At 42.8% G+C, this 12036-nt stretch overlaps 1 protein-coding gene across 1 annotated transcript in view; it reads left to right on the top strand.

Annotated features, from left to right (window-relative positions):
- Window positions 1-11806, top strand: part of LOC134621966 (NACHT, LRR and PYD domains-containing protein 12-like) — a 136380-nt gene extending 124574 nt beyond the window's left edge. The window contains exons 8-11 of the mRNA XM_065470144.1: window positions 1194-1367; window positions 1574-1741; window positions 3393-3566; window positions 11617-11806. Of these exons, the coding sequence (XP_065326216.1) occupies window positions 1194-1367; window positions 1574-1741; window positions 3393-3566; window positions 11617-11806 (706 nt within the window). The remainder of the gene's footprint in view (window positions 1-1193; window positions 1368-1573; window positions 1742-3392; window positions 3567-11616) is intronic.
- The last annotated feature ends 230 nt before the right edge of the window (window positions 11807-12036 follow it).

Genomic DNA, 12036 nt, shown 5'->3' with positions numbered 1-12036 from the left:
AGAGATGGCTGAGCTGAAGGTCCATGAATTAAACAGATAAACTGTGAAAGGCTGCAGCAAGGTTCAGTATGTGATCAGTAAGTATTGTTTAGAACAGTAGTTCGTATATTGTGATGAGGTTAGTAATTAATATACTGTTGCATGGACTGGGCTGTAGTTACATCGTACGGTTTTAAAAACTGAGCTTTAAAGTGAACAGTGGTAATAAAAGCCCAGAGAGGCTGACAGTGATCACTGCTTTTTTTAGGGGCTTGTCCAGATTAAATAGAACAAGATACAAAGCATTAAAACATGTTAAAAACACAACAGCCTTAATAAACACAGAGTAGTTTGGACCCAGAAGCAGGGTTCTGTCATGGTCCTGGGTCTTTGTGACCCAGTGTTGTGAGTTTCTTGTTTTTCGGTATTATTTTGTATTATAGTTTATCTTTTGACTCCCTAGTTGTGCTGTTTTGATTATTATTATTGTCCTAGGTCTCTGTAATGGCTGTTAAGGTTTTAGTTCTTAGGTTTAGGTTCCGTGCTCCCTGTGTATATCTAATCTGTGTCTCTGCACCTATTGTGTGTCCTGTTTTACTCTGATAGTCTTGTGCTTAGTTAGGGTGTCTTGTTTTGCTTCCCTTGACCCGTCCTGCCTAATTAGTCCTAGCTGTTTTTTTCTTCTGTGTCTGGTTCCCTGACTTCTCCCGAGTGTATTTTAGTCCTCAGTACAGTTGCTATTATTATCACTTGTCACATCCTCTTTATGACAGTTAAAATAAATAGCATTCATATAAGAAATAAAATTGTCTCATGTAAACTGTTTGTGGTGTTAAATAAGCCTATACTGCTGTACTTTAATGTCAGTCATGAGGGCAGTACTTTAAGAGCCATATATTTTATGAGGTAGTAGTCGGTGTGAAAAGTTTGATAACTACTGATTTAGAATAATCGCAGATATTTAAACTGGGAAACTGACAGACAGCACTGTATGAATGTTGCAGCAGGTACTAGTGTCATAAAAATCTACGAGCTCCTCAGTGTTTGTCTTCAGCAATATAATCTTTTTTAATGAGCAAATTCCAGGTCTTAAATATTTTAATATTTCTATGTAAAGTTTTTTTGTTAACCACGAATAATAATGCACAATGAAGTTTGTTTTTCTTGTAACATATGAAGTGATTTAATTTGATCACAAACTTTCCTTTTTTTAGGCTGAGTGTCCCCAGTCTCTCAGAAAGAGGCTGTGAAGCTCTGTCCTCAGTTCTCAGTTCTCAGTCCTCTAGTCTGAGAGAGCTGGACCTGAGTATTAACACCCTGCAGGACTCAGGAGGGAAGCTTCTGTCGGCTGCAGTGGAGAGTCCACAGTGTACCTTGGAAATGCTCAGGTTAGATCATGTAATAGTCTAAATTCCTTATGAATTAACACAAGAAATCAATTAAAATTCTTAGCAAATTAAGGGAAGATTTATCCGTCTATTGTTGTATTTGAATTTTTTTTTATTAATATTGTTACTAAGTTACAATAAGCTGCCAAATTTCTAACCTCTTTACCATAAGGACAATGATTAAGGATTCTTGTTCTTTTCCCCAGACTGAATCTCTGTAACCTCTCAGCGAGAAGTCATGAAGCTCTGTCCTTAATTCTCACCTCTCAGTCCTCTAGTCTGACAGCGCTAGACCTGAGTAACAGCGACCTACAGGATTCAGCAGTGAAGCTTCTGTCTGTAGGACTGAGGAGTTGTAAACTGAATACCCTGAGGTGAGATCAAGTGATATTGTGGGGGGAGGGGGGGTTGTCATTCGGCAGAATTGATTTTTTAAGAATACACTACTCAGAAAAATAAAGAAATAAAATAAAGGAAATAAAAGGAACAATTATTAATCAAAGACAGCCTCATGATGCTTGATTGACGTAATCGACCTTAATTTAATACACATGTAACACAAATGCACAGAAATAAATTATTTTTCTACAATAATTAAATAAATTCAACATTTCTTCACTTTCTTCAACAGAATTGCAGACTGCACAGATGGTACCTTCCCAAAGGAAAAAGTACTATATCTTACTAGGGTAGATATTAGACTTAACAGTTACTGTCACGGACTGCCGGGGCAGACCGTGTGGAGAGTGTGTGGAGGACTCAGGTGCGGACACAGGCGAGGACATGAAACTGAGTTCAAACGAAAAGCGAGCCTTTATTGTGGCTGGTGAAAACAAGGCAGAAGCGCAGTGACAAAACTAAACTATAACTAAACTGGGAAAGTGATACTAAGATAAACTATGAAGATACAGGTAACCAGAACTATGAATACAAAGGCTGACTGATACAACATGGAGGGTGGGAACACAGACGACGCGACACTGAACACAGCAAGACTGAGGACTAAATACACACATGAGGTGATCAGGGGAAGTGGAGACACATGAGAACACAGCTGACTAGAATGGAACATAATGACAATACAGGGGAGAGTAACACTAACTACAATGAACAAAGAACACCAGACTCTTCCAAAATAAAACAGGAAACACGCAGACATAGACATGGAATGAAACATGGCATGAACTTAACATAACTGCATGGACATGAAACATAGACGCAGAACCAGGGAGACAGAGCACAGGGGAAGATGGCAGAAATAACTACAAGAACTTGACAACAAAAGACACACAGCCATAACACACATGAAGGGCAAGAAAGACTAAACACAAGGGTAATATAATTACAAAATGAGCTGGAATAACTTAATGAACCTAAACAAACAATAAACATCCAAATAAACTAAAACTCAAAACACTGGGTCGCATGACCCAGGACCATGACAGTTACTATATACAATAATGGCTTTCTATACATTTTACATCAGATGAAAACTTTGGTTGTAAAATTCAGATAATTATTGATTAAAAGCTAGACATTTTAAATGAGAATAAGAAAGAAAAATAAATCTTTGCGCCCCCCTTTCCCTGTTAATGCTCTGCCTCGCCCCCTGGCAAAACTTTGCTAGACCCACACCTGCACAGTTACCAGGTGTCAGCTACTTAGAAAAGCAAACTGGGTTACACCAAATCGCAAGTTTTCTGTGGTGCTTTGGTAATACTTAATGGATCGGATAACATTTTTTATTTCTCTCCGATATCCGATCCATTAATTTAGGTCAGTATCGGACCGATACCGATCCGTAATATCGGATTGGTCCATCTCTAATTTTGACAAGTGTACTTTTTTTTCTTTTCTGAGCAGTCTATTATAGCTAATAAACGTCATTTGTTGGTATTTCTCAGTAAGGAATGAAGGATTCTTGAAAAAACAGGACTGCACATTACTAAGTCTAATAAATCCTCAGTGCACCCTAATTGCACTTCAACAACAGTGTTTGTTTAATGTTTATCTTTCATTTTTCAGACTGAGTCACTGTAAGTTCTCAGAGAGAGGCTTTGAAGCTCTGTTCTCAGCCCTCAGCTCCCAGTCCTCTAGTCTGAGAGAGCTGGACCTGAGTAACTCCAACCTGCAGGATTCAGGAGTAAAGCTTCTGTCTGTTGGAGTGAAGAGTCCACACTCTAAAATGGAAACTCTCAGGTCAGGATTTAAATTCCTCCACTGATGATCATTTAAAATCTGATGTATATACAGTAACTTGGTAGAAATATCTTCATTTAAATGATCGGTTTATTATTTATGGTTATTTCTTATATTTGTTCATTCAAAGATCTTTATGTCAGCAGCACTTTCATTCACCGAACCTTACAGTTTCAAATAAATATGGTCAAATTGATTATTTCTGGCCAAAAAGATTCGGCGGGCGTTTGGGCGATATTACTAATTTGCAGGTGCACAGAATTATATTCAGTGCAATATGCTGGGAATTCATTGATAAGTTTCAACCTGTTGTGTTCAAGAGTCTAGGACTACATGTATTAATATAAATTCCAGCTGTTTGATATAAATGTGTAATTAAATGAAATGCACTTAGAATCTGTAACACCCTATTCAGTGTTTGCAGAGGGCAGGCATACAAGGACTGACTGGACTGACCACGCTCATTTTAATTGCTCCCTCACAGTTCTGTTAAATCTGAGTATCATAAAGTAATGTGGTAAAATCTGGACTAATGAGACTGTGTTGACAGACAGCATTTTAATCATTATTTTAACTTCATGAGCATGGCATGCATTTTTAATTGCTCTTTGATATTTGAGCTGATTGGGACCTGATGAATGTAAAAACAAAGAATTATTAGATTTTTTTTTTACCTAAGTTTTTTTTCTAAGAAAAATGAGAGCCACATATTAGGATACATTTAAAATGTCAATAGAACAGTAGCAGTATAATGTTCTCGTAAGTGGATATCAGGCCCTTGTAGAGTAAAATTGACTATTTTGGCCTAAATAACCCAAAAAGTGATGTCCACATATGTGGACGCCAGGTCCTAGGAGGTTAAAGGCTGTATATTGGAGCCATTGCTCCAACATCGTATAAATGTAACAGTGCTTGGTGCTAATGCTAAGAGTGCTAGCTGCTTCAGGCTTTATTTGCATATTGTAAGTATATTTAGCTTATTATAAGCAGTATATAAAGCAGATAGTACTGCTGGGAGTTGATATTTTCACAAGCTAATATGAGCCAATCAGTGAAAAGTCTAGCCATGAGAGTTGTATGTTGCTGTGAGAAGAGTGCGCTACATGCAGTGATGCTAGTGTTAGCCATGTTAGCATGTTACCTTCACCAGGTGGTCATTGTCAGACCAGAAGACCGTCTGCATCAGGAGGGCTACATTTTTACTGCAGTGTCTTCATAAATCCATGCTGGGCATTTTAATAGACTGAATATGTCACAGTTATTTCTTAGTATTCTGAGCCTTCAGGTCTCGTTAGTTTTAGTTACTCTTTGTATTTTTGACTTTGTATACTTCTCTTAGTGTTCATTTCCTGTTTTATTTTGGTAGTTATCATCTCTGGTGTCATAGGTTTAAAAATCCTTCAGAAGGCACAGGACCAGCTGCTCAATGAGTTGGTGAGACAAACAAATTTTGCCATTGGCGTTCTAAAATCTAAAGAGGAGCAGATCCGACAGAGACTTACTATGCTTATAGATCTTGAAAAGGTGTTTGAGTTCACCAAGAAGGCTTGTCTAGCACAGCATGAGAAGACTAAAACCAGGCAATAAAGGAAGTTTGACTTACTTGTTGTAAGTTTAATTGATGAGTGAAACAGACCGACCCTGCATGCTAGTAACACCTTAGCCACAGCTCGGGTGTGGAGAAGCTGAAAAGGGTTTTCTAGTTTGTAAGGAGGAAAAAACTGAGAGGACTGAGTTAAAGAGAGGCTGTAGAGTAACACAGAGCAGCATAGCAGCTAACTAGTAAACCAGCTAACTGCAGCCACAAGCTGCGACTGTGTCTTTCTAACAAGAGCGTCAAACATTCAGACTGGTTTTCTTTGTGGATGATGATGTATTCTCACACTGATCCTTCCCACATAGCATGCAGGTCTGGCCCGGATCTGGTGTCAAGCTGGCACTGCTGGCTGACGTCTGGCATGGTATGTGGTATGCCATCCAGATGTGGGCCAGGCCTGGCATAGATTGCACTGTGTATGTGATGGCATGCCACATCTTGCACATCTTGATTATGGTTTGGTTTATGTGGCCCAGGCTCATAGAAAATGGGTCAGGCCCAGATCTGGAATCAAGCTGGCACTTCTGACTGACTGGTGTCATGGCAGAGTGTACAGTGGGGCAAAAAAGTATTTAGTCAGCCACCGATTGTGCAAGTTCCCCCACTTAAAATGATGACAGAGGTCAGTAATTCGCACCAGAGGTACACTTCAACTGTGAGAGACAGAATGTGAAAAAAAAATCCATGAATTCACATGGTAGGATTTGTAAAGAATTTATCCGTAAATCAGGGTGGCAAATAAGTATTTGGTCACCTCAAACATGGAAAATCTCTGGCTCTCACAGACCTGTAACGTCTTCTGTAAGACGCTTTTCTGTCCCCCACTCGTTGCCTGTATGAATGGCACCTGTGTGAACTCATCATCTGTATAAAAGACACCTGTCCACAGCCTCAAACAGTCAGACTCCAAACTCCGCCATGGTCAAGACCAAAGAGCTCTCGAAGGACACCAGGAAAAGTATTGTAGACCTGCACCAGGCTGGGAAGAGTGACTCTAAAATAGGCAAGCAGCTTGGTGTGAAAAAATCAACTGTGGGAGCAATCATCAGAAAATGGAAGACATACAAGACCACTGATAATCTCCCACGATCTGGGGCTCCACGCAAGATCTCATCCCGTGGGGTCAAAATGATCATGAGAACGGTGAGCAAAGATCCCAGAACCACACGGGGGGACCTGGTGAATGACCTGCAGAGAGCTGGGACCAAAGTAACAAAGGTCACCATCAGTAACACACTAAAACGGCAGAGAATCAAATCCCGCAGTGCCAGACGTGTTCCGCTGCTGAAGCCAGTGGATGTCCAGGCCCGTCTGAAGTTTGCCAGAGAGCACATGGATGATACAGCAGAGGATTGGGAGAATGTCATGTGGTCAGATGAAACCAAAGTAGAACTTTTTGGTATAAACTCAACTCGTCGTGTTTGGAGGACGAAGAATACTGAGTTGCATCCCAAGAACACCATACCTACTGTGAAGCATGGGGGTGGAAACATCATGCTATGGGGCTGTTTTTCTGCCAAGGGGACAGGACGACTGATCCGTGTTAAGGACAGAATGAATGGGGCCATGTATCGTGAGATTTTGAGCCAAAACCTCCTTCCATCAGTGAGAACTTTGAAGATGAAACGCGGCTGGGTCTTCCAACATAACAATGATCCAAAACACACCGCCCGGGCAACAAAGGAGTGGCTCCGTAAGAAGCATTTGAAAGTCCTGGAGTGGCCTAGCCAGTCTCCAGACCTCAACCCCATAGAAAATCTGTGGCGGGAGTTGAAAGTCCGTGTTGCTCGGCGACAGCCCCAAAACATCACTGCTCTCGAGAAGATCTGCATGGAGGAATGGGCCAAAATACCAGCTACTGTGTGTGCAAACCTGGTAAAGACCTATAGTAAACGTTTGACCTCTGTTATTGCCAACAAAGGTTATGTTACAAAGTATTGAGTTGTATTTTTGTTATTGACCAAATACTTATTTGCCACCCTGATTTACGAATAAATTCTTTTCAAATCCTACAATGTGAATTCATGGATTTTTTTTTCACATTCTGTCTCTCACAGTTGAAGTGTACCTCTGGTGCGAATTACTGACCTCTGTCATCATTTTAAGTGGGGGAACTTGCACAATCGGTGGCTGACTAAATACTTTTTTGCCCCACTGTATGTCAACCAGATGTGGGCCAGGTCTGGCAATGATGGCACTATTTATGTTCCTATTTTCCTGTTTTAGTTTGAAGACCAAATCCCATGTTGCAATACTATACTGTACTCCTATGGTAGCCAACGTTTCAAATGCAGGTTTGACAGGTTTGTGAGTGTACACTTTATCCAAAACCTAGTGAGGGTTTACTCATGTTTACCACTGAGTGGCTGTAGCTGAGGAGGTAGAGCAGGTCAGCTACTGATCGCAAGGTTAGTAGTTCGATCCCTGGCTCCTCCAGTCTGCATGTTACGAATGTGAATGTGTATGAATGTAGTTCGGAAGCACTCAGCTTAGAGACAACGGGTGAATGTGGTATGTTGTATAAAACACTTTGAGTGATCCGGGAGAGTAGAAAAGCCCTATATACAAATCCGTCCATTCACTGTCTGAACAGAGTTTCGTCATGTTGCTTTTGCACTATTATGTTCCGGCACATGCTGTTATGATATGGCTTGATGAAGGTACACATTAGGCTGACATCTGGGGCAAGAGCTGAAACTGTTCTGGGCCAGCAGTGTGTCTGCAACTGGCCTTGTGCTGGCCCATGTGTGGGCCACCTCTGGCAAACCTGATCCGGGCCACCAAAGGGCCATCATTCTTTACAGTATGTGGGCCATGTGTAAGCACATTGTATGGGCCAGATCCACACAATGCTATGTGGGTTCATGGTGATGCTGCCATCCACCCACTGCTCCTGGATTCGCATCTTCATCATCATCTCCACCTTCATCAGCTTCATGTTTAGGAGCCTGGATGGACAGTAATCCGGTCTTTAAGTAATGACGTGATGAATCCTGCTTCTGGGCCCAAAGTAGTCTGCATTTAATAAGGCTGTTGTGTTTTCAACATGTTTTATCGTAGCACATCATTATATACCAGCTAGCCCGACTTCAGTAACCCTACAAAAGTCACTGCTGTTTACTTTCCTATCTTCATTTATGTTGGAAGTGATAGCAGAGCTATACATTTTAATTTGTTTCATAAATCTCTTCATCAGAACATGGTATATTATATTTAGATGGAAGCTAGCGAGCTAACTCCCTGCTAACTTGTAACTCTGTCATAAATTCTGTTTTAATGGATGCCTGGATGTTAAACTTAATTGTTACACCTGGTAAAGCAGCAACGCTGATCATTTTATTACAGATGAAAGAATCATTTTGTCCGTCTGTATCTGGAAGTCCCACAGGATCTTAGCTCGGTCATTCTCCATGACCCTTGGGGACATCTCCCATTTTGACCTCGGGACTTCCAGGTTATACTCGGCACAGATGTTCCTGTACACTATGCCGGCCACTTGGTTATGGCGTTCCATGTGTGCCTTGCCTGCTAGCATCTTGCACCCTGCTGTTATGTGCTGGATTGTCTCTGGAGCATCTTTACACAGCCTGCACCTGGGGTCTTGCCTGGTGTGGGAGACCCCAGCCTCTATGGATCTTGTTCTCAGCGCTTGTTCCTGTGCTGCCATGATTAGTGCCTCTGTGCTGTCTTTCAGTCCAGCTTTTCCAGCCACTGGTAGGATTTCTGGGTATTAGCCACCTCCGCTATCTGCCGGTGGTACATACCGTGCAGGGGCCTGTCCTTCCATGATTGTTCCTTGTCTTCCTCCTCTTTCTTTGGTTTCTGCTGCCTGAGGTATTCATTGAGCACGCTGTCAGTTGGGGCCATCTTCATGATGTATTCGTGGATGTTTCTTGTCTCATCCTGGACTGTGGTGCTGAAACTCACCATTCCCCGGCCTCCTTCCTTCTGCTTAGCGTACAGCCTCAGGGTGCTGGACTTGGGGTGAAACCCTCCATGCATGGTAAGGAGCTTTCTTGTCTTTATATCAGTGGCTTCTATCTCCTCCTTTGGCCAGCCTATTACCCCAGCAGGGTACCTGATCACGGGCAGGGCGTAGGTGTTGATGGCCCGGATCTTGTTCTTACCGTTCAGCTGACTCCTCAGGACTTGCCTGACCCTCTGCAGGTACTTGGTGGTTGCAGCTTTGCTAGCGGCCTCTTCATGGTTCCTATTTGCCTGCGGGATCCCCAGGTACTTGTAACTGTCCTCTATGTCTGCAATGTTGCCTTCTGGTAGTTTGATCCCCTCAGTTCTGACTACCTTCCCTTTCTTTGTTACCATCCGACTCGACTTCTCCAGTCCGAACGACATTCCAATGTCATTGCTGTATAGCCTGGTAGTGTGTATCAGTGAATCGATGTCTCGTTCACTCTTGGCATACAGCTTGATGTCATCCATGTACAGGAGGTGGCTGACAACCGCTCCGTTCCGTAGTCGGTATCCGTAGCCGGCATCCATAGCCAGTCTTGTTAATGAACTCACTGAGGGGGTTCAGGCCTATGCAGAACAGCAGTGGGGACAGAGCATGTCCTTGGTAGATCCTGTTCAGGGAGATCATGTAGCAGACTTTCTGAGTGTACTTCACGTAGTCTTGGTAACCGGCTACGGGGGGGTCCAGGTTTCAAGCTTGGCCACGATCCTGTCTTTCAGGTCAGTTCATCTTGCACTCAACGATCCTTCTGCTATCGCACTTGGGGCTTGGTACCCAATCTCGGTAGTAACTTTAGCCCTGATAACACTTTAAAAACCGCCTACAATCAAATAGAGTGATTTTGCCGGACAAAATATGCTTTGCTGCTAATCATCTACAGCATTAAAATTAGCATTGAGTTATTAGCTTGCTGTTAGATAGCAGTGAGGAGGCCAGACTATCTGGTCTTTAAGTCTGACGTCATTAGCCGTTTCCAGGTCCAAATTCTGCTTCTGGTCCCAAAGTCAAACAAGGACTGTGGCATCACTGAGTTAAAAAATGTCGGAATTTTTTCATCTTTAATAAAATGATCAGTGTGGGTGCTCTGTCAGGTGTAACAATCAACTTTAAAATCCAGACATCCATGAAAAAAGAATTTATGAAAAAATTAAATAAAACAGAAAACTAAACAGCAGTGAAGTTTGTAAGGTTACTGAAGTTGCGCTAGCTGGTATATAATGATATGCTACGTGGTGGCTATCTACACAGCTATGTTAGCATAATTTAAACACTAACACTGTCATGCGGCGGCTGTGTGAAGGCGAGAGAGGACCCAAATGCACGGCTCAAGACAAGCGGGGATAACTCAAAAGGCAGGTCTTTATTAATAGAAACATAAGTCATACAAAACTATACTGGGGGACACTAGAGCTGAGGCACTGGGAAGACACGAGGGAATGCACACAACCTAGAGGGACGACGCAACATGGAACAAAGGGATACTCTGACATAAATACACAGAAGGTAATGAGGGAAGTGGGAACACACGGGGAACACAGCTGAGGACAATCACCTATAACAGAGCGGGGAGGACACAAAACTGAAAATACTGACACTAAGATGTGGACCTTAAACACAACACAGAGTACACAGAGAGGAGCACAGAGAGAGGCAGAGAACAAGAAGGAATACACGAGGGGATGAGGAGAATACAGAACACAAAGGATGGAACAAACACAAAGGATGGTATCAGAACAAACACCACAATACAAGCACGGACACGGGGGGAATCCAAATACCAAACCAAACAATCATGAACACAAAGAACAAAATATAAAACCATAGGAAAACTAAGAACACTGGGTCAAAATGACCCAGGACCATGACAAACACAGTGAAGCTGGAGAATGAACAGCAACTTTGAAACCGTGAAAGCAACCGTGAAAGCTAGGCGATGAGGGTGGGGGGCAGTAACAGTTGGATCCGGGTGAAATGAAAAGAACGCCAGGCAGAGGTATTTAGCACAAAATAAATCTTTATTATAGTCAAATACCTCAATAATCATAAATAGTAACAACAGAAAGAGACAGCACCACTGCTTTAATGATAACTCAAACAGATCAACACAAAGAGAATGATGACCACTTCAACAAAGAAAACAACTATAAGGCTTCAACAGAAAAAGACAGCAATGTTGCTATTAACGATAACCAGGCAGGCCAAACAAAGTAAAGCAGGCCGCCGTCACCCAAGCAAAAACACTGCCCAGTTGAGCTACTCACAACAAGCCACGCACGGTGGGGCTGGTCACACACACAGCAGGCCTTTTCCACGCCTAGGCTGGAAACGCACACTGACCAACACAGAGGAAACCCACTAGAAACCTCTCCCCACTGCTCCTACCACTCCACACCGTAGGCAGGACAATCACACGCAACGCGGAGACACCAGAGAAAGCCACCCTCCCACATTCAGTCCATCCCCAGCTTTTATAACCTCAGAGAGGTGATTGCTGACTGGGCCCAGGTGGTAAATGAGGCCAATGAGCAGCAGCTGTGTCCTGGGGAGAGAGAAGAAGCGAGAGAGAGACAGAGGGGTGGAGCAAGAGAGGAGGAGGTGGAGAAAAACACCACGCCCACACAAGGGCAGTATCAGGAGGCCCAGCTAGGGCCGTTACACCCCCTCCCATAAATACAAACCAGTGGTTTCTCACAGAACGTTCTACCCAGCTTTTAAACATACCACCTACCATGCACCATAGTAACGGTTAGGCATAGCCTCCCAAAACTGCCAAGACCTTTTCGATGTGTCGAAAACGCTGAATGGGGTTGGCTCAATTCCCTTAACATAGTGCCCCAAGTGACAGCTGGACGCTTTCTGAGCCATCACATATGGAGAATTCAGCGAATAGCTAGAAGGCC

This window comes from Pelmatolapia mariae, linkage group LG3_W (assembly GCF_036321145.2).
Source record: "Pelmatolapia mariae isolate MD_Pm_ZW linkage group LG3_W, Pm_UMD_F_2, whole genome shotgun sequence".
In the NCBI taxonomy this organism is placed as follows: domain Eukaryota; kingdom Metazoa; phylum Chordata; class Actinopteri; order Cichliformes; family Cichlidae; genus Pelmatolapia; species Pelmatolapia mariae.
The sequence above is the reverse complement of the archived record's forward strand: the minus strand, read 5'-3'. Positions and strand labels throughout refer to the sequence as shown.